Here is a 24,190-nt window from a genome sequence, read left to right as displayed (position 1 = left end):
GGAATACATTTTAAATTCATTACAAAATAATTATAAATATTTAATTAAGGTTTTATTATCAATATTTATGTCTAATATATTAATATTATTTAAAATTGTATATTATTACGCGTTTCACAATATCTAAAAAGTAATAAATACAATACGATATAAATCGTGTTTTGGACCATTACTATTTTGTAAGGGAAGTCAATGTATTTGAAAAGAAAAACTGTTCTTTTATCATAAATATTAATGATACCATAATTATCATCTTAATATCTAAGTAATTGCAATTTTCGCTCTAAACATGCTCATGGAAAGATCACTGGAAGTACAAAAGGATTTATATCTATGTTTTATCGATTATTCTAAAGCCTTTGACAAAGTGAGACATGGTGACCTATTCGACATGTTGTCAGACCTGAACATCGATGCTAAAGATCTAAGAATCCTTAGAAACCTTTACTGGCAGCAAATGGCAGCTATCAAAATTGAAAATGAATTGAGTGAATATAGATCAATTGAAAGAGGGGTGAGGCAGGGATGTGTATTTTCACCAGATCTTTTTAACTTAAACAGCGAAATAATCCTACGAAACATCAATGAACATCAGGGAGTCAAAGTAGGCGGATGCAATATCAACAACTTGCGCTACGCTGATGACACAGTCCTTATTGCGGACTCCAAACGAAATCTACAGACTCTCCTCACAACAACAGTAGACGAGAGTGAAGAAAAAGGCTTGCAGTTAAACGCAAAGAAAACAGAGTGCATGGTTATCTCAAAACAATCAATTACACCCACATGTAGCATAACCGGTAAGGACGTGAGAATAAAACGAGTCGAAAGCTTCAAATATCTTGGGTATACTATAACATCAAATGCAAAGAGTGACACAGAAATAAAGAAAAGAATTGCAATGTCCAAGGATACTTTCAATAAAATGAAGTCTGTATTCACAAACAGGAACATAACAAATGTCACTAAAATTAACACCTTGAAATCATATGTATGGTCTGTTCTCTTATATGGCTGTGAGAGCTGGACACTGAACAAAGATACAGAGAAGAGATTAGAAGCTGCTGAAATGTGGGTCCTTAGAAGGATGCTAAAAATATCATGGACTGAAAGAAAAACAAATGTGGAAGTCATGGAACTGGCAGGATACAAAAGGTCCCTCATGAAAACTATAAGAAAGAGACAAATGGAATTTCTAGGACACATCTGTAGGAAGAATGGGATAGAGAAACAGATGCTACGTGGAAAAATAGAAGGGAGGAAAAGCAGAGGGTGCCAAAGAACTAAATATATCGACAGCCTCAATAACTATGTCACCAAGAACTCAATGAGCAACATCGAGTTGATAAGGAGAATTGACAACAGAGAAGATTGGTATGCCATGGTCGTCGATGTCTGCCGCAGATTTGACACATGAAGAAGAAGATCTAAGTAATGTTGGACGGCCAGGTGAGTAAAGCGTTCGACTGGTAATTTCCCACGCGCGGATTTAAATCCCCGTCACACCAAACATGTAGGAATGATATAAAGTGACCGTCAATCCCACTATTCGTTGGTAAAAGAGTAGCCCAAGAGTTGGTAGTGGGTAGTGATAACTAGTTGCCTTCCCTATAGTCTTACACTGCTAAATTAAGGACGGTTAGCGCAGGTAGCCCTCGAGTAGCTTTGCATGAAATTCAAAAACAAACAAATATATCGTGCGTTTAATTAGATGGCCGAGGAAGTATTTTTCCCGAATAACACTTTCTTACTAATATATTACGCAAAAACGATGCTACAGTTTCACTGAAGGTTATGAACGTTAGCTGTAGAAAACTATTAAGAATATGCTGGAAATGAAGAGGTTACAATACGGCGAAGTACCAATAGCAAAAACAGGACACAAAATTGTTATAAGAGAGCTATATTTTTAGTCTAAATCTAGGCTAGTTATTAATGTGGACTAGTTCTACTTTACTATATTATTGTTGTTGATGCTGTTGTTAAATATTAAAACTAATCCAGAGGGCGTGGGAGTGTGTCATCTCACTTATTCAGGGAGTCACGTTGGTAGTTGCCTAAGATTAAAAAAAAAGTTCTGTCATCTAGGCATGGTAACCGGAAGTTTGAAAGAATTAATTTCATAAATAATCCAAGCTAGTTGTGCAATGTTGAATGTCAAGCATAAAAGACCAATCTTCTGGAATTAAGCCGTATATAACTGTTATGTTTGTCTTAATAAATACAGCTTTCAAGGGATTAATACCATTAAACTTTCATTTATCCAGTTTATACATATATGTATTTTTAACATTTTAACATAAAAATTAATTGAATATTCTTAAATTGGAATTCCACCTACTTAATATATGTATGAGAGTATTGTTCGATGGGATGCGTAATTGAGACAAGGTGATTGCTATTTCTTACACTTTCTTTTGTAAGTCTTAAACATTGATTATGTGAACGCCATTTTTAAATTATATTTATATGCTATATTAGAAATAGTGGGATCATCACACCCACTGAGTGTAATACTTGATGAGCAAAATTCATCATGTCTTCGTTCTGTCCGAACAAGCCATGAAGATGTCAATGATGAATCAAAAAGATTTGGTAGATGTTTGATCCAAACATCTTGTTCTGGATTATAAGCAGCATTGAGAGTAGGAAGTTACAGTACCATTGAAGTATTTTAATATAACAAACAAGAAGTAGATGGAGTGGGCAATAAACAAATATATTTTGATAATCATAGTACTTTAATCAGCATAGCCCACTCTCATCTGAAGTCTTTTCATTGTGTTCTTCGCCTTCAATACTAATTGTTCTTCAGAATAAGAAAACGATAACAATCGTGTTTTATAGTTTGTTTAGAGGATCACTCTTTGTGATTACCAATCTGCATCAGAATAACGTTTTCTTTGTTAATTCCTTCCTACATTTTATCATACGTGAAGAAAAATTATTTAGAATATTTTTAAATCGGAGAACACAGAAAAGTTTTTAATGAAAACTTGAGGACCAAGCTAAAGGGCAATTAATATATTGAAGACCATCTGTTTGTAATTTGTTTACCACGTTTTTATCTGGTTTGTTTGTGTCACTAAGTTACACGAAAAAACTGTTACTCTTTAAATCTTTTGCATTTTTGTTCACCGCCAAGGTGGGCATACAAGAACATGTTTGATTACTGTCAAGGTGGACATACTACAGCATGTTTGATCATTGCCAAGGTGTACTTGCAATAATATATATTTTATTAATTTCTGTATATACGTCATTTCAAACATGCGAAGCAGCGCAGCCCCCGGACGAATAGAATTTTATGATGTTGACTAAACTTCCTGGCAACTTTGGGATACTATGAAAGATAATAAATGAGCAACTCTAAACTTGTTTCCTATACGTTTCAAAGATCTAAATTTTCCTTTTGCTGTTGCTTTTTTCTTTTTATTTTCAGTGATAAATGACATCGAACTTACTAGTTTTAATCGCCACGAATTATCGCTTTTTATAATTTACAGTCTGTAATGGTAATCATTTATATGTGTGTGTGGTCGGCTGCAAGGTTAGTTGATAAGTTGACTACACAAAGTATTTTATCGAAATGCTACTCGTGAGCCAAGAACGTATCTTGACCATTTTCTTTTAGTTTGTAACAGAATGCGAATGCCTTGTAAGCAATTAATTTAAATTGTTCATAGAAACACAAATCATACCCATAAAAAGTCAAAAAGCAATTTTTCATGCTTTTGTGAGTATAAATATCAGCAGTGCTTAAGTGCCTGATCGATTCTACACCTGTTGTATCTTTTTAGTTATGTACTTAAAAAAATTACAACATAAAGAACAGACTCTTAAACAACTACGTGACCTAAATGTTAGCTACCGGTGAACAATAATAAAAAAGGAGCAAAGTCTCCTTTATAGAAGATGGGTAATTTAAAGAGTCATCGAACTAAAAATCTTTGTCGTCTTCTTTTTTATGAGAAGTGAAATAGTTCACATAAACATAAATTTGTCTGTAGGTTCTGAGTTTTTTATTTGTGTGTTAGCAGTATAAACGTAGTCACGGATTTTCTATTATATATTTATTTTAATATCGATGTTTGTTTCAGTTAAATATATATTTAGTAATGGATGTAGGTCATATTGTTAAATGTGAATCGTGAAATTCTCATTACTACAGTTGTAGAAGATTCTCGAGTGCAAGAATCAACAATGAATATACGTATTTAAATACCAGTATTGTTCTACAAGCTGGAATTTTTAGAATCTCGCCTAATGTTACAAAATGTAACCTACGTAACCAGCCTAGAGACAGTATGTATTATTGGTTTGCTAAATTGGTATTCTATAAACCTATAACTGTGATTAATCGAGAACATCAGATATTTGACCAGGAACGTTTATATACTTCGAACATTACGAACCATTTAACTTCAACGGTTTAATATCCGACGTCAGTATTTTTATAAAGACATTATATAATTCAGCTGTGAAACACTCGTGTACGATCAGCGAAGAACTTGCTAGTTGACTATCAGAATCACGAAATGCTCTTGAGAGATTTCCTTTTACCTTGAGATGCATCCAAAAATATTTTACTCGTTGAGTGTTCTGGTGCCAATAACAGTCTCTTTGACTCAAACACCAGCAAACTGAATATATTGGAGATGAATGCAACATCATACTGAGTAATTCCAACATTGTGGACAATCTTAATTCAAAACTAGATAATTTGACTCTTGAAGAGTAAAATCAATTTGCTAGTTTAAGGGATTGAATATGGGTGTATATTTCTGGATGTTCCTAATAAAATTAACATTGCTGTTCATGATGTAGATATAGGTGATGGTTCCCCTGTGAAATAACATTCCTATCGTGTGAATCCAGTCAAGGCTGATAAAATACGGAAACAAACTATCTTATATGCTGAAGAATGGCATTACAGAGCCCAGTAAATCTGATAGTTCGGTTAGATTCGGTACATACTTTCGCAAAGTAAATGTTTTGACAAAGACATATTCCAATCCCATTCGAAGAATGGAAGATTGTATTGATAAAATTGGAAGAGCCAGATACATCACAAAGTGTAACCTTCTGAAAGGAATCTTGGGCTGTTCCTCTAACTGATAGGGTAAAAGAAATCTCTGCTTTTTTTATTCCTGAGTGTAATGCAAGTTGAAATGAAACATTCTCAAGCAATTTCCAGCGAGTTATGAATCAAAGTCTCAACAGTCTGTTAGACTAGAATTTATCTTGATGTTACTGTGATTTACAGTGACACCTGGGGAGAAAATTTATGTGTATGACGTGATGTTTTTGAGAGTCTAGAGAATGCCAATCTCACTGTAAATTTGGAGAAATTTTGAATTAAATGAAGGGCAAAAACAGAAGACTGTTAAATTGAAGTTTAATATTAGAAGAGTATGAGTTGAAGATAATCCATGTCAAAGGAGTTGATAACGTTTGTACTGATGCACTTTCATGTGCTATGTAATTTTATGATCATAATATTAATTGTATTATGTACTGTCATGACTACTGAAGTTTTGTAATTCTTTAACGATGTATTGTATTTAATGTTTTTGCAATATGTATATATATATATATACATATCTAATATCTTAGTTAAAAACTGGAGTTAGACAATTTTTAATTCTATAAGGATGGATCTGTGACAGATTTCCTATTGTATATTTATTTTAATATTGATGTTTGTTTCAATTAAATATATGCTTAAAAATGCGTGCAATTTATATGGTTAAATCTGTATTGAAATATTCCTGCTTATTCACTACAGTTGTATAAGATTCTCGAGTGTAGGAATCAACAATGTTTATGTGTATGTAAATGCTAGTATTGTTGTACAAGTTGAAATTTCTGGAATCTTGCCTAACGCTTACAAAAGGTAAACAACGCAGTCCACCGCACCGAAGGACGATATATATTAATGGTTTGCTACAATTGATATACTATAAACATCGGAAGCTATAGCTGAGATTAATGCCTACAAATTGGGAACTTCAAACATTCGACCAGGATCGTTTGTAGATTTCGAACATTACAAACAGTTTAACTTCAGCGGATTAACGTTCGACATCAGTATTTTTAAGATGACATTATATAACTTCAGCAATGAAAAACTCGTTTGTGATCAGCTAAGATCTAGCTAGCTCCACGTTAAGTTAATTATTCTAGTATAAACTCAAAATTATTCACTCATCATGAACCCTCGATAAGATACTTAGGAGGTTCCGAATCAGATAGAACATTCAGTATTATTTGTGAGTTTGTAAGCCTTTTGTATGTAAATCATTATTTGTAATAACTATTTGTAAGAATAGTTATTATAAATTGTAGTACTGTTTGTGTATTAAAATATATTTTCATTAAGAAACAAAACTCTGTGTATTAATCTTGTTGGCAAATATCATAAATTTGATACACATCGACATTTAATTAACTTCTGACTTTAAATTGCAATGTAATTCGGTTTTAGACTACTTAAATCGTAATGTGTAACATAATATCGTTAATAAACGTACAGATTTAAGCTAGGTTTGGACACACACTAGTATTACAGTGTGTTATGATTGTATTTTATTTATCTATGGTATTAACTAAAAAAATATAGTATTGGTACTGCTATTCGCAAATTAACATGAACAGCAGTTTGTTTGTACATGAACGTCAGGGATTCTAAGATTAAAATATAGTCGTCACACATATTCAACCGTGGATCAGAGAAAACGTGGAATGACATAAGCACAAGAATCTCATCGGCTTTGAGCCAAGAAACAGGAACTACTATCACAGTTATAATACGCTCGTAGCTGAATGTAAAATACAGCGTCTTTAGTGACATTATGGGCAAACGTTACAAAGTTAATAAACAAATAAGAAAAAAAATATGTTCCTAGAACAAAAAGTCTTAAAATGAAAAGGAAAACCTAGAAAAACAAAGTGCTATACAGTAGATATCAAATTACTTGTAACACTGGCAAATTTATCCGAATGATTTTCATTGGTTAAAATAGAAAAAAAAAATTCTCCTGTGGCAACTAATAGCAGGACATGTGTTAAAGGTAGGCGATATAGGCAACTGCGTATGTGTAGCCTTAATTCGTTCCTACGACATTAGTTAACGTATCGCCGGCCCTGCTTAATCTAAAAATCAAAGTTCTAGTAAAATATTTTTCAGAACAGATAGAAAAATACTTGTAGATTTTATATTTTTTTGTTTCACTGAGGTTAAAACATATATTGAGTCATGACACGTGGACTAAAATGGTTCGAAACTTAGTTTTATACTATCTGTATTTTAAAAATAAAGTGCGTTTTAAAACGAAAATAGAGTTTAATACAGTTCTGCACATTGCTTTTAATTTTAAAGATCCGAGTGTACTTTGGAGACATTTAAATTGTACTTTTAGAATATAAATCAGCCAGATGCATTTTCAGAATAATCGCCTTCGGCTTGAATAAGCTCCATTCGATCTTTATAACAAATGGCCTAATTCGTGGTATCATGGAACGAAAAAATAACTCGTTAATGAAATTTCCATTTTAATACTGTGGAATTTTTTGACGCTTTCGAAAACCATGCATGCTAACGACTTTCGAGGTTACGTGACAATTTGAAACAAACACCAGTTTAATGTACGCACAATAAACCGTAACATGAGTTACTCGACTACAACTTAATGTTGTGATACTAAACTTCCAGCATACGTCTGAAACGCTGCGCTGTGGTTGTTACAGTTGCACAAGGAAACAAATAAATATAATGATTAAAGGGAACTGGTTTGTTTGTTTTTTAACTAAGCACAAAATTACGCCTTATCCAATTGTACTTACTAATTGTAAGTCCGCGGATATACCACTGGGTGCAATTAAAATGTATTTAATCATCACCTGGGTATCCTCGCTATTAAGAAGACTTGCGCCCGAAATCAAAATGTTACACACTTGGATTTGGAACCGACCTTTACCTAAAATCAATTAAAATATAACAAAATAATAGATATCAGGTATTTGTGTTTCTTGTTATTTTGTAACAGTTTGTGCAAACAAGGATAAAATGTGGCTTGAATGTTGTATGTTAACTCTCATCTAAATATACTAGATTTATCTGTACTTTCTTGTCTAAAGGATACTTTATTCGGCATGTAGGATAAACAACTAGGTTAGAGACCCCCAAGGCTCAAAATTAGCCATCCATAATTTAGAACCACTGGAATGAGGAAGAACAACCACTCGACAACAGCTTAATAGTAGAATTGATGCCATTGATAATAAGGTTCACAGCTGAAAGTGCGGAACGTGTGCAACGTACTCGAACCTCAGACGTTTTGATACGCAGACCGGCAACAGTAATAACAAGGCAACACTCGGCCTATATAATTCAAGAACTGAACTATACTGAAACCCTAGAGAAATGTTGAAAAGTTATGTTAATCAACTACAGAACCTGCATCGACTCTTCAGTTACAGCATGTTCCCACCAACAAAACTGTGCGTTGCTATAGGCAACAATTCAATTCAGTAAAACAATTTATTTGTGCTCCTTAAAAGCAGTTATTACTGAAAAAGTTATGTAAAAATCATATAGAGATTATAGAATAATGTTCACACTAAAATGCAAGTATTTGATCCACCTTCGCTACATACACTACCTGCAACATGCAACATATCCTAACAATAAAACTACCCCCAAGAATGATCTAAAAACAGTTAACAATCTGCAATTTCCTCACCACGTTGTCTTCTTGGCTTTCCTTCAAGTCACGTCAATCATCAAAATGCGATGAATATTATCTAAGGCATTTCATTTATACTTTTTTCTTAATTTCATTGTTCTAACAGTAACAAAGGAAATCCAAGCCGGATGGAAAACAATACTTGTTTCACACCAGATGTTTATTATTTGTATTTTTTTTATAAATACAAGTATGCATTCATGATTGTTGCAACTATTTTATTGGTGACCTTAATAACGGTAGAGACCACTTTAACTCCGTTGGTAACGAAGTGTGACTCAAATGTTTTATATTACTTATACACAACCACATAAGATCTGATTTTCTTGTCTAAACAGAAAACGGTGTCCACATCATTAGCATTCCATGAGGTCCTAAAAATCTTTTTTTTTCATTAAATTTTATCTTACTCATTTCCATTTTTTTTAAACAGATACTATTAAAATAAAGCTGTAATTGAAAACTTTATAAATTATAATATTGCATCAGTAAGAGCACAAAACATACAAACAACAGTTTTAAATATTTCGTTTCTTTTTTTTAACTTTAAAATCTTATCATGCCATGGTTGCAAACCATTCTTTTTTGTGTTACTTTTGTTAAAAGCCTACAGTGGCTCAGCGGTAATCGGGCTTAAAACCTTGCAATACGTTGTACACTGTGTAGCTTGGTGCTTGAGAAAAACAAACTTTTGTCAAAGTACAAACATATGCACATAACAGTTACACGCATCAAAGTCGAAGATTAATCTGTATTATTGATGTGCGCAAGTGAAAGATGGCATTACACAACGCAATCTGTTACACAAATTACAACCATTCTACAGATAAACAAAAAAAGAAGAAGAAAAATAACGTAAATCCAACCTGAGTCTGTAGCGAGCGGTTTGGGTCAGGCCTGTAACACATGCAGCAACAGCCATACCGAAAATAATCAGACCAAATGTCACATGGGTTGGCAGAAGTTGGTCCCTAAACTTAGTCGTTGAGGCGTCACAGCACAGCAAAATCAAGAAAACGATGAACCCAAAGATGAACTAGAATATTAATTGAACAATTCAGGCTTTCGTACCAAATTGAAAGTTGATAAATACTTAATAGTGTAAATGTTGCTTTCGTACCAAATTGAAAGTTGATAAATACTTAATAGTGTAAATGTTGTCTTGCTACTTATAGTATATGCTATTGTTTTAGAAGTGCGAGACGAAAAATAAAAAACCTTAAAACCTTTGAAAAGTCTGTCCTTTGAAACTGCTCGTGTTGCACTTGCCCTGATGAAGAAAGATTCACCTTTTGAGATCGCTCGAGTTAATGTCGCTTCTTACGAAGTTAGGCCTATCTTTCGAGAGCACACGAGCTGTAATATTGCTGTAATATATGCTATTGTTTTAGAAGTGCGAGACGAAAAATAAAAAACCTTAAAACCTTTGAAAAGTCTGTCCTTTGAAACTGCTCGTGTTGCACTTGCCCTGATGAAGAAAGATTCACCTTTTGAGATCGCTCGAGTTAATGTCGCTTCTTACGAAGTTAGGCCTATCTTTCGAGAGCACACGAGCTGTAATATTGCTGATGAAGAAAGGTTCACCTTTCGAAAAATTTTGGATTATAGGATTTCTTAGGCCCGGCATGACCAAGCGTGTTAAGGCGTGCGACTCGCAATCTGAGAGTCGCGGGTTCGCATCCCCGTCGCGCCAAACATGATCGCCCTTTCAGCCGTGGGGGCGTTATAATGTGACGGTCAATCTCACTATTCGTTGGTAAAAGAGTAGCCCAAGAGTTGTCGGTGGGTGGTGATGACTAGCTGCCTTCCCTCTAGTCTTACACTGCTAAATTAGGGACGGCTTGCACAGATAGCCCTCGAGTAGCTTTGTGCGAAATTCAAAAAAACAAACAAACAGGATTTCTTATTTTTGTTTTGCAAAGGATGTACATGTTTTCCTGACATCATGAATGAGCATTATTTTAGAAGACAGAGGGGTCCAGTTAGCTTTATCTGACCTAGCTGGCCATTAAATTCACCCCTGAATATATTCTTACTGTTGCTAGGACTAGGAATCAATTACCAATAATAAAACGTTTTAACTGAAGTATGTGAATCAAACGTTCCTGTACGTATTTAGGTAGTTAACGTGAAATTACAATATGTTTAGTAAGAATTAAATATTGGAAAAATACTCACCTGAAGAGCAAACAGGCCCATAGTGCCAAGTCCAATCCAGGAATGGATGCTGTAAAAATGTTTGGAGTCTGGACTATTATTCTGGGCTTGGATGGCTGACACTAGACCGATTGTAATTGCTGAGATGGCCAATACATAGAAGATGGCATGTAACACTTTGTTGTAGATTATTTTACAGCAGGGAAAGTTTCTAAACACTAAAATGGCTGCAGGGAAAAAGACGAAAAAAAATTGCTTAAAATACAACAGAATAAATTTAGCTACACATTTCACAAGGTCTAAGCAATAAAAAAAAATGATGCCTTACTTGGAAATTGATACAATGGTTTTGTTTTTGGCATTTGAAAACGAAAGTGAAATAGTCTAAAAAAAGTAATAAGTCTGATATTATAATTTTGTGGGACCTTAATATTTGTTTCAATATTCAGAAATGTTTGTAACAAATGTATTGGTAAAAGTATTATATATTTGATATAATCCTTATGTTAAGACTATTTTAAATTTTTCTTTAATTTGTACTTATTTCCTAAAGAGCTTGAACTAAAGAAATGACATTATGTATATCTTCTGCTTTGGGTTTGTTTTAAATTTCGCACAAAATTACACGAGGGCTATCTACACTAGCCGTCGCTAATTTAGGAGTGTAATACTAGAGACAGCTAAGGATCACCATCCACCACCAACTCTTGGGCTACTCTTTTGGCCATCCCATTATAACGCCCCCACTGCTAAAAGGGCGAGCATGTTTGGTGTGACAGGGATTCAGATTACGATTCGAGTGCCTTAACCATCTGGCTATGCCGAACTTACATATTCTGAGTATTATGTATCATACTCATATTACACATCGACTATTATTATTATTTTGAACCAAATTTCGTCATATTATTCTAGACTTAGCCTAGCAATGATTTCACTAAATGCTGAAAAAAGGTTTCTTCGACTTTACTTCATCTGTCAGAAAATATTTAGGTGCTAGCAGAGGATCGATTAATACAACGTTCATCTCATATAAGCTTAGTCGAATTGCTTAAGGCAATGCTGTGAATGATCCATAACCTAATATGATACGTATTGCAGAAACTGCAGAGGAGATTAAGAGGGCAGGGGCTATTTGACAAAAAGATATCTTTTAATACACAAGAATTCACTCTTTAGTTATAATTTTAAAAAGCGTTTATAAGACCGACGAAATAGAAATAAAAAAATGCTTCTAATGGATTTCTACAGTATGTGTATCAGAGACAACCTAGAGTCCCTATAATCTTCCCCCTACAAAAAAAAAGTATTGCCTTACAGTGCTTAACACACATAATAGCGTATCCAGTTGTTTTACTGTAAAGACCTACAAGTCCCTGCGTGGCATTCATTTTAAAACTAAATCCCTCACCCCCATTAACTCGCAGCAAGAAAGGCGTGAAATCGTCCATATAATTTAGTAGTTGCGAACATTTTCTTATGATTGGGTTAAAAAAGAGCACTTCTGGGGCATAAGAAGAGGAAAACAGATGTTTTTTGAAGAAACGCAACGTTCTAGAAAAAGTGTGAATATGTTTTATCATTTTCATCAATTTAAACAGCACTTTAGGAGTTTAGAAGTTAAAATAATCTGAAACAGTTGGTTCTATTTATTCTTATTTGGAGCTTGTTCGAAATTACACGTCTTAAGCAATAACAGTTTTATTGTGTTCTTTTTTGGGAAGGGTTTCTTAAAAATAACCCTCTTTTTCTGAGGCAACGTATACCTGTAGGACCTTCCATGAAAACTGTCACGACTACCATTTGGTATTTTCAAGTGACTGCACGAGGAAATTGTAACTAGTCATGATAATTTAAACAACCGAAGGATTTCTTGGCACCAACGCAATACACTTAAAGCTACAAGACTTGTGTGCGTCAACCTTCAGTCAACTGGCTTTCAGAGTATTGATTTAGCTTTAATTAGTTCGTGTTACTGAGTGATATTTACTTATTTATTTATTTTTCTTCCTCAGTCCGTAAACCGGTTCTATGATCATACAACACCTCATAGACGTACCTTACTACCACAAGGGATGTTTCGTAAAATAATAATATACAACCTTCAAGCAAAGCCCAGAAAATATTATTAAATGAAAAGGATGGAAAAGTCAAAAATAGACTTTAAACTTCCAAACTTTAGGTTTAATATCGTCCTAAAAATGTGATGTTCGACATAGGGTTTACAGCAACTTGCGCGTACTTTTAACACAATGACAGTAGTTAATAAATTTCACAATATAATTGTATCTATGAAATACAAATATCAAAGTTAAAGATAATATGGTAAACGTAAATTATAACACATCATGATGCATAAATCTAGATAAAATTCTATAATCAATTTTGACTGAAGAACTGTGTGTTTGTGCGTGTTTTCTTATAGCAAAGCCACATCGAGCTATCTGCTGAGCCCACCGAGGGGAATCAGACCCCTGATTTTAGCGTTGTAAATCCGAAGACATACCGCTGCACTAGCGGGGGACAAACTGAAGAACTAAAATTAATAGCAAGTATACACAGAATACGATTAACTCGGCCCGACAAGAAAACTCGTATCTTGTTATGGAAAACATCCGAAATGTCGAATGTAATATGCTTAAGCGTTTTAAGCCTACATGCAGCTATTTCTAAAATTAAGATTTGGTTATCGAAACAAAATGTCATTCAGGTTTACGATTTTTCAGTTGACAGTTGTTGTGAACCCAACATACTAATAGTTATATTGAAGTGAATAAACATTAACCAATAACAGTTTTCTTCATTCTGGTTTTAATTTCAGTTATTACGAAACTTAAAAATCACCACAATTATCGTTTCGTGAGATTTTAAGCCTTTATTTATACATTCAAATAAAAATATTTCCAACGACGTAAAGTAGCGCCAGAAGCATTTGTTAGGGTTTTGGATAAGAGCTGGGATTCTTTTATTATAAGTGTCTGTGATATGTTAGCAATAAATTCAGACAATAAACGGACAGCACACAATCCATTTGTTTTAAAATTATTTGCACTATAGGATATCAACTTGTATTTAAAACTATTTTTTCTGTCATCACAATATAATTAGTGATAAGTTCGTTTACGTTACCCTTCTTCTTTACGTCAAAGTTCAAATACTTTAGAACACCCATTGACAAGGAAGATTATTCTCCTTATCTCTGTTAAACTGTGAAACTTACTTTAAATATTTCCCATTATAGCTAAACTAACAATCACACAGTTTAACGTTTCCTGAATAAACCTCACTTAACTTTGTCTCACTTTATATATATATGTAATCAATTTATCGCTGAACTGAGGTCTTACAAATGACGAGACACTATGATGTAATAATACTCACACTTGAGACAAGGATAAAAATACCGATTCAAGTAATGTGATGTCAATTTACGACAACTTAACTACACATACAATGTACGACTCTTATTGAGTTACGCAACGAAATTTGTCATAACTATCACCTTTAAAATAATAACTTTTAATACTGTTGTTTTGAAACTAAATAATCATTAAATATTAGATCACTAAATGAGCTAAATAACTCTTATCCTTGTTTCATATTTTATCTTGTATATGTTGCGAACCGTGGAATCTTCTGCTGTTTCCCATTTGAAAAACTACGCAATGGGCAAAGCTCAGCATTGACTTTTGAAACGACAGGAGAACAAGTATGAAAAATACTGATTCTAAATTTTATTTCGCAAGCAGGATATTCTACACTAACTTGTTAGGAATCAACCACCCTGTCATTCACACTTCAAACGTGACGTAACTTGAAGAATAAGCATGTAGGTTTACCATATTTAATTTTGAGCAGCTATTAACATGACTACGTGTTTTTCTTATAGAAAAGCCACAGTGGGCTATCTGCTGAGTCTACTGAGGGGAATCGAACCCCTGATTTTAGCGCTGTAAATTCGTAGACTTACAACTTGACAGAAATGCCCAACAATTATTTTTCGACGTGGGCAGTGTAAGTAGCTCAGAGCTTTGGTTCTTAGTGAAATCAAGAGTGCAGAATAATTAACCTCTTTAAAGTCCATAAAATAATTAAAATTGATAGATTAAGTTACACTCTTCCTGTCACTGGGGGCGGGTTCTTTTGCTTGTAATTTTTATTTCACGAGAAAATAGTTCAAGCTACACTTCTTCAATCTAAATTATTAATATTATTGATTTAACTAGAGTGCATGTTGAAACTTCTTTTTTTTTAAAGTTAATAAAAAGTATTACGAGCAGAATATTGGATTAACCATACTTTCTCTACTCCTACGGGACCTTTATATGGATAGTTTCGAATGTGTTGCCCTTGATAATGCTTTTTAACATCTAACTGTTAGATTAGATTTGTTGATGACACGTTCTTGGTTTGGCAGCATGGAAATACCAACTTAAAAACATTTGCTGCTTATCTAAACCATTTTTATCATCCTAAGTCTTCAGCTTATATATATACGATTAAACAAGATAATTGTCTACCTTTTTAGAAGTATTTGTTAAAAGAAACAGTGAAGGAACTATTTCCACAACTGTTTATCGAAAACAATACTCAATCTCCATGCCCCCACATCAAAGATCGTGTCACTCTTTTTTTTTTTTTCAAAATCTAGCAGCTTTTCTTACTTACATAGACTGAGCGTTTAAAATATGTTCTGATTCTGTTATGAGTTGAATTGAATTATACAAAAACATTGCTTGCAATAGAGGCTATGATGTTGACATAACTGAACACATAATGCAAAGAACATGCAACTCATTTTTTACCAACCACTGTACTAAATTAAACAGTCAGTGTCATCAACATTAAAATCAATAATATTATCATATATATACAAACCATAAGTAGCTAACTCGCCAGTGTATTAAAAAAGCATAACTCGTTCTTATTTTTAAACCATTTAATAAAATAAAAATGACAGTTTCCAATATTAAAAATAAAAAAGATATTTTAGAAAGAGAGAGAAAAAGGTATGTATCAAATTGGGTGTGGATACAACATAAAACACACTAGACAAACTAAACGTAATTTGTAATATTGTCAAAGTGAACATAAATGTTATGCCCATCAGGATAATATGGTGATTCTTTCACCTGCTTGAAACAGATCGTTTAATACAATGGCATGAAAGTTAAACAATTTTAATAAACCTAACACTTAAAGAGAATTGAATATCACTATCACTGTTAAAGAAGCATACAGATTTAGTAGTGTAAAATAAAGAATTCAATGAAGGGTCAGTTGATGATAATACACATTTCTGGAAAGATATATTGACGTCTTATGCCTTATACTCATACCACCCTCATAGATTATAATGAAATAAATATTTCCTTTATAAAAGTACTCGCATATCATGTTTGACACGTAAAAAAATCACGCATCTTAAACGTTGATTTTTTTATTTAGAAAATTACATTTATTTTCTCGTATTCTTCAAAACTATTGTTTTATTTTGTTCGGTTGGTGCATTTGTCGCTACAAATTACCAATATTTCATCAACTTATTAACGAAAACATGGAACATTATTTTATTTGAAAGGTTTGTATCTTCTGTGTATTACAAGCGACACAAATATGAAATAACAGTAAATATTTTCAAGCCATATTGCTTCTCTTTTTTTTATAGAGGGGATATATTATTAATTACTTAAACATGTGACTATATGAATAACTTTTTAAGGGCGTGGACCTATATTGAACGCAAATTTGTGATTAGTTCCCCTCCAAAAATCTGCATTAAACTTTGAACACGTGTTAACTTTGAATATGTCGGCATGGAAACTATAAGATTTACTTACATTGTCCATTGAGGAAGATAAACCCTCCAATCATAAGAACATAGTGCAAGTTAAACTGTTTGGAAGTATCGTTGGTCCACGCTATACCGCCTCCATAATGTACGATCCAGAAGATACTCAGCCCGAGAGAACCAAACAACAGCACTTCAGCTACAAAAAGTAGCCAGCCAAAACCACAACGTACAGGCAGAGATATCTGGTTCTCTAACTCTGAATTCTGTTTATTCCTGAAACAAAGATACAAAAAAACGCCTTTATGCATGTTTATCTTATAATTTTTGATATCATTTTGCCTATCAACACTATGAGAACGTTATTTGATATTTTTATTTTAATTCATTGACATACCTTACTTTCTCTTAACATAGAAAATCTAAAACATTTCTTTTTTCTTAGTTCACTATCAGACGAATTTATTAATTGTTATTGATCTGCTAATTATTTTTTGTAGTTGTTTCTTATACTTAAATACAGGTGTTATTCAGTTCAGTACTTAAAATTTAAACAACTCTCTATGAGAGGCCCGGTATGGTCAGATGGTTAAGGTACTCGACTTGTCATCTTAGCGTCGCGGGTTCGAATGCCCCGTCACACCTAATATGCTCGTCCTTTTAGCCGTAAGGTCGTTAAAGTGACGGTCAATCCCACTTCATTGCTAAAAGAGCTGGCGGTGGGTGGCGATGACTATCTGTTTTCCCTCTCATCTTACACTTCTAAGTTAGGGAAGGTTAGTGCAGATGGCCTTTGTATAGCTTTGCATGAAACTAAAAACAAACATTCTTTGATAATTATTTTCTTTTTATTAGTTCATTCATAAAAATTTTGTTTTTATTATTCTGTTACTTCGATGTCCGGAGAGTGTCACATTTCATTTTGTACTACTGAATCTTTCTTATTATTGTTATATTGCTTCCCTATGTGGATGATTTTCATCTTATTGTTGTGTTAGATCAATTTCTGGAGAATGTTCAACTTACTGTTGCACCATTTTTATGTCTGGAAGTTGATCATATTATGGTTGTACCATTTCCATGTCTTGAGGATGTTCATCTTATTGTTGTACCGTTTTTATGTTTGAATGATGTTCATCTTATTCTTCAACTTGTTCAATGTATGAATGATGTTCATCTTATTATTGTACTTCTTCAATGACTGAATGATGTCCATCTTGATGTTCTGCTTGATTAGTGTTTCTCAGCCAGAATTACCAGAAAAACCCCGCGTCCTGGCTTTGGTCGTCCGACCCACAATTATCTCTACCGGGACAAAAGAATACTTAATGTTTCTTGGAACAGTTCATCATAGTTCATAACAAAGGTGATATGTTCGCCTCGAAGACACATTATCTGCTCTGTGTTGGTGGTAAATCTGGTAAGGCTTATAACACTAAAAGCCAAGTTTCGATACTCTTGGTTAACAGAACATGTAGCTTATCCTGTAACTTCGCGCTTAACAATAACAAACAAGCAACTAAATATCCTCGTTGTTAAAAATATTCTCAGCTGTTGTCGAGTTGACTTCCTGGAATGTCGAGAAAGTATGAATATAAATTTCGTTGGAAGTTAAGCACAAAGCTATACAATAGGCTGTCTTTGCTATATTTTATCAAACTCCTACTGCTTTCAGGCTGTTTCTTAACGATAGATATTGAAATATGTGAATTTAAAATAATTTTAAGAACAGTTATAAAAGAGCATCGTCACCGTCGTTAGTTTTTAAGCTCAACGTGTTATGATTACTGTTGTATTTACTGTACAAGAAAGTTTGTATTCATTCCTACAAGGGTTAATGAACTTCCTGTTCCATGCAATCGACTTTCGACTTCAGGGCAAAGGCACTCGCTTAAATTTTAGCACTTCCTCGAACGTTCAAAATAATTTTAAAAGTTTTTCAATTGATAATTTCTGGTCTGTCTGTACAAAGAAAAATCTTCGTGACATTCAAAGGAAGAAATTTTGAATCATAATGTCTGGTGATTTAAACGAAACTGGAAAGAGTTATCGTGATGGTGACGAAAGCCAAGCTTACATTTATTTCTACTTTTCTTTAGTACCTTGTCTAAATAGTGCTCTATTCAATGTGTTAAAACTTTATATCCTTTTAAGAAAACAAGGCAACAGTTAACTTGATCGAGAAACATAAAGTTGCGCGACTTCAGTTTCATGCGTGGAAATGTACCGTGAATTTAACAAGATAATTACAATTAAGTTACTCTCAGTCACAGTGTAAAGTAAATAATTAGTAAGTTAGGCTATCATTTTCGCGCGTAGACCTAGAAATTAGTACGCAATCATTTTGTCCTTCTATTTTAGTCCAACTATTGGACTATTCTTTTGTTAACTGTTATGTATTACAATTGCAAATAGCCTAAAACTGAGTTAAACTGTAATCTAAATCTAGAAGGTAAATAAATGTCGACATGTACCCAGTTTACCAGCCGACAAAATTGAAACTCACAGGTTTCTTCCTTAATACACATATATTTTAATGTACAAATAATAAGACAATTTACAATAACGGTGATTATAAACAATGATCTATGTATAAAAGTTTTACAAATAATATTAAGTCTTCTATCTGTTCTGGAACTTTCTTAATGTCTTATCTTATGTTCACGATGAACAAATTAATTTTGAGTTAATGTACATGCAATTCACTTAACAGGGAGCTCACTAGCTATGTCTTCATTCTCGTTGACCAAATGTCGAGTTTTTCCATTTCTGAAGTTACAAAGTGTCTTCATAAAAACACGGTGTGAATCCGCTGAAGTTAAATGGTTCCTAATGTTAAAAATTTGTATACTTTTCTGACCAAATATTTGAATTTCCAGATTAATAAGCGCTAATCACAGTTATAATTTCCGATGTTTACATTATATCTACCGTATCAAAACAACAATATATACTGTCGTGTTGATTATATTTATAAGCGTGAGAAGAGTTTCTCTAAACTTCAGTTTAAACAACAATATAGACGATACAATGGTATTTGCATACGTATATTGGTGATTCTTACGCTCGAGAATCTTCTAGATATTTAGTGAACAGGCGGGAACTTCACAATACAAATTTAACAGTATAAGTTACGTGCATTTTTAAATATAAATTTAATTTAAGCAAACATCGATATTAAAACAGATATATGATAGTAAATTCGTGACATAACAAATAATTGAATTGACCGACATATTATAATTGTTTGTTTGTTTTGAATTTCGCGCAAAGCTACTCGAAGGCTATCTGCGCTAGCTGTCCCTAATTTAGCAGTGTAAGACTAGAGGGAAGACAGCTAGTCATCACCACCCACCGCCAACTCTTGGGCTACTCTTTTACCATCGAATAGTAGGATTGACCGTCAAATTATAACGTCCCTACGGCTGAAAGGGCGAGCATATTTGGTGCGACCGGGATTCGAACCCGCGACCCTCGGATTACGAGTCGAACGCCTTAACACGCTTGGCCATGCCGGGCCATACATATTATAATATCCCCACGGCTGAAAGGGCGAGTATCTTTGACGGGAGGGTGATTCTAATTCACGATTCTCAGATTTTGAGTTGAACACCTTAGCTACCAAACTATGCTAGGTTAATATTATGTTAAAAGTTGCTAAAAAAATCCGTTACTGATCATTGGAAAGATCAGTTCTAAGCAATTAATGTTGTTAGTTGGTGACAAATATCACTTATTTAACAACATTGCAGCTGTTTGGGCGTTATAACTGTAGCAGTCATTCCTGCAATTTGTTAAGAGTAACCGCACATACTGTGGAAGCTTTCTGTTTGCTCTCCTTCTGAACTGTAAGGGTATCTGACGTGGCTGTCTAGCACATGAATCGCATAAGGCATTGTTAGGACTGAAAACACCAATTCCAAGCAATCGGGTGTAGTTTTGTTAAAGTCCTGGCATGACCAAGTGGTTAGGGTGCTCGGCTTGTAATCTGAGGGCGCGGGTTCGAATCCCTGTTACACTAAACATACTCTCTTTTTCAGGCGTGATGGCGTTATAATGTCACGGTCAATCCCACTATTCGTTGGTAAAAAAGTAGCCCAAGAGTTGGCGGTGGACAGTGATGACTAATTACCTTCCCTCCAGTCTTACACTGCTAAATTAGACAACTATCGCAGATAGCCCTTGTGTAGATTAGCGCGAATATTCAAAACAAACTAGTTTTATTATGGTTATTTCAACTACGTCTTCATGCTCTATTTTTTAACTATGTGAAATCTGAGGCTATGAAAAATAATTTTGACATTAGTGAGTCTAACATAATCAAAGTAGTCTTAAAACTATTAGAACGTTTCCTCCTTTATGTTTAAAAAATAAGTTAAAACTGTCTTCAGATCTAAGTGACAGCAGAAATTAAGCACTGTTGAAAACTTATTGATATTAAAATTCAGTCCAAAAAAGTTAATATAGAATTGAGAGGTTAAGAAAATTTTTAACAAGCCTAAAAATAGTTAAATAAGTTGTAAAAGAATTATTTCTAATGTGTTTTCGCGTCAATAGAAATATATATGCTTCTTCAACCATGCCTTTTAAGCAAGAGAATACAACAGCTTCTATTAACAGTATCGATTTGAAGGACTTAGCAGCAGTTAGAGCTGTACAGTTAGTTACTCAGGTCTGATGTCAGTGATAAAAAAGTCAGAATCTGTTTATTTTGTTTATCATCTGCACGTTTGACTTAGACAGAAGTTGTCAGCCAAGAAATGTGATAAAGCTAATTCATTTGGACTGATATAAACATACTCAAACCAAGAGAGTTTGTGTTGGTGGACTAACAGCTCCTTGGTTGCCATTTCGTCACATTTAGTCCTCTGTTTAATTTGTCTTCTACCAAATTTGTTTGGGCTTATTTGGAATATAGATCTAAATAATATGTGCAATATAAAGTTGTAATAAACATTGTTATAAAATTCAGATGGGTGTGCATACACATCTTAAAAATCCCTAAACTTTTGCAAAATCTGTAACCATGAAAACACTGATGTCAAGAATGAAAATATTGTAAAATACTACTATTTTATTCTTAAGATTAGTTAAAATATTATACCGGTATTTAATGTGTGTGCTCTTATAGTAATGCCACATCGGGCTATCTGTTGTGTCCACTGAGGAGTATCGAACCTTTGATTTTAGCGTCGTAACTCAATAGATTTACCGCTGTATCAACGTGGGACTTTAATAACCACTTACTTATTTCACCAGTACACAATATATAAGCCCTATCCCGATGGACATGCTGGGTAGGCGTGGTTGTCAATGTACAGTGGAAGTTTCAAAAGACGCTTGTTTAAAATGTGAATTATAACTGCTCGCGTTTCCACATTGTATATGAAATCTTATGTGCGAAATGCATACGATATACCGCTATATTCTATTGAATATATTAAACTAAAATAATAATTACTTTTCAAGGGTTCCGTAAATACATCTGATTCGTCATTAACATTTTATTCTAGTACGTTCGCAGCACAAAATTCTCTGGATATAATATATTAGAGTGTCGCAGTATTTGTTGCTTATAGTTGTATTCCTTCTCACACAGTGTTGTTATATTAAATATGTCATTTGGCTTAGCTCGATACAATAGCATCTCTTGGCTCTGTTAAAAAGGTGAAATAGAACAGCATGTACGATTGTGCACATAAAATCTTACAAAAATCCTATATTAGTGAAGAAATTTTAAACGCATTACGTCGTTAAATTAAACGAATGTGTATTTTTAAACCGTTTTGTATGTAAACAATTATTTTTATTCCATCCAAAGTCCAGATTTGTCTGTTTGAAGTTAAGCACAAAGACAAACAATGGGCTGTCTGTGTTCTGCCAACTATGGGTATTGAACTCTCGTTTCTTGAGTTATAAGTCCACAGATACGTCGCTATCCATTGGGGGGCACAAACAATAAAAATGTACGTTTTAATATTTTTGAATACCTATTATAGCATCGCTAACATAAAGTTGGAAACAATTACCAGATATTTCGAATAAACTGTATGTCTTCGTAACAGGTAATTTGTAAAAACTGTTCATTCTGCATCCCTATCCTTCTGTTCGTTTTGAATTTAGCGCAAAGCTAAACAAGGGCTATCTGCACTAGCCGTCCTTAATTTAGCAATGTAAGACTAGAGGAAAGGCAGCTAGTCATCACCACCCACCGCCAACTCTTTTACCAACGAATACTGGAATTGACTGTCACATATTAACGCCCCTACGGCTGAAAGGGCGAGTATGTTTGGTATGACCGGTATTCGAACCCGCGACCCACGTGGCCATACGGGGCCCATAACAAAGAGACTTACTATATAATTATGTCATTTTGGAAAATATTAGATGTACAAAGTAGACGCAATGAATATGATCATTTTAAACTGTGTTTATTATCTTACACTGTAAATCTTCAGTGACGGGTTATTGATTACAATACTCGTCCTGGACATCTTAATTCTTTTTTTTTTTGTAACCATCGTCATTGGAAGAGTCATAAGATTTTGAGACAGTAAACGGACAAATTATGTTGTGCGCCCTGAATCAAAAGAAACTCTGATAGCTTGCCAAAAAGACTGAAAGAAAGTTATCAGTAGTAAGACTTTTCGTTGTGAATAGTTCATACCGTAAACAATCGCAATTAATTAGAATGTAACTACCAGACAAGAGGCATACCAACTCTGTAAGGCAAGACAAGTTTCACCGAGGTTGTCAGAAGGGTTTTCACCTATCCTCTTGAAGCCTTGAATAAGATGATAGTGATCTACAACTACTGGAACCTTTTTTTTCCTCATCAACTAAATGCAATGGTGAAATCAGAACATCTTGCATGCAAAAGTATAGGAAACAATGACATTTCATAGCCAATTTCTTGTGCAGTCTGATGCACTGGTATGTAGCGTTTCCTCTAATTCACACCTGTTTTGTAGAAGAACTTTTAAATATCCAGAAGAATACAGTACCTTGGACACATTGCTGTGACATGTCCTTTACAAGTTTCTTGAAGCATTTTCTCACAGACATAAATTTCTTGGAATCCTTATGCCCTCCAGCTAGATACGGACACTATCCTTCCTCGAGTGTTTCAAAGCGGTATTTGGTCCATTCTAGCATAAGAATGTTTGCTAGCTTTGTTTAAAGGAATAGAGAACACATGTTTCTGTTTTGGGAAAGAGTGGCATGAACTGAATTTTTTTTTTAATTTTTCCATCTTGTCCTTCTGAATTTATAGAATGTCGTACTACACAACCGACTCAGAAAACAGTAATGTAGGGATACTTCTGACCAATCACAATCTGTAAAAAACAGTGGTAGTAACTGTTGAACAGCAAGGTCTTTTTCTCACCAAGCTAATGTGGCATTCTTTGCTACTTTTCTCATACTTTCATTTTTCAGTTAAACAGTTTAAGAGTAAAATACGATGCTAATTTGTACTGCAACAAACTATTTAACC

At 33.8% G+C, this 24,190-nt stretch overlaps 1 protein-coding gene across 3 annotated transcripts in view; it reads right to left on the bottom strand.

The window, feature by feature from the left end:
- Positions 1-24,190, bottom strand: part of LOC143230321 (plasma membrane ascorbate-dependent reductase CYBRD1-like) — a 54,996-nt gene that overhangs the window by 14,091 nt on the left and 16,715 nt on the right. For 2 of the 3 annotated variants that reach the window (XM_076463651.1, XM_076463648.1), the window contains exons 1-4: positions 23,413-23,546; positions 16,745-16,971; positions 10,926-11,131; positions 9,614-9,783 (exon numbers count right to left, since the gene is read on the bottom strand). In XM_076463651.1, the coding sequence (XP_076319766.1) occupies positions 9,614-9,783; positions 10,926-11,131; positions 16,745-16,971; positions 23,413-23,531 (722 nt within the window). In that variant the 5' untranslated portion in view covers positions 23,532-23,546. Of the gene's footprint in view, positions 1-9,613; positions 9,784-10,925; positions 11,132-16,744; positions 16,972-23,412; positions 23,547-24,190 lie in introns of those variants that run through there. The other variant, XM_076463650.1, reaches the window with a different exon arrangement.

This window comes from Tachypleus tridentatus, chromosome 10 (genome assembly GCF_004210375.1).
Source record: "Tachypleus tridentatus isolate NWPU-2018 chromosome 10, ASM421037v1, whole genome shotgun sequence".
In the NCBI taxonomy this organism is placed as follows: Eukaryota; Metazoa; Arthropoda; class Merostomata; order Xiphosura; family Limulidae; genus Tachypleus; species Tachypleus tridentatus.
The sequence above is the reverse complement of the archived record's forward strand: the minus strand, read 5'-3'. Positions and strand labels throughout refer to the sequence as shown.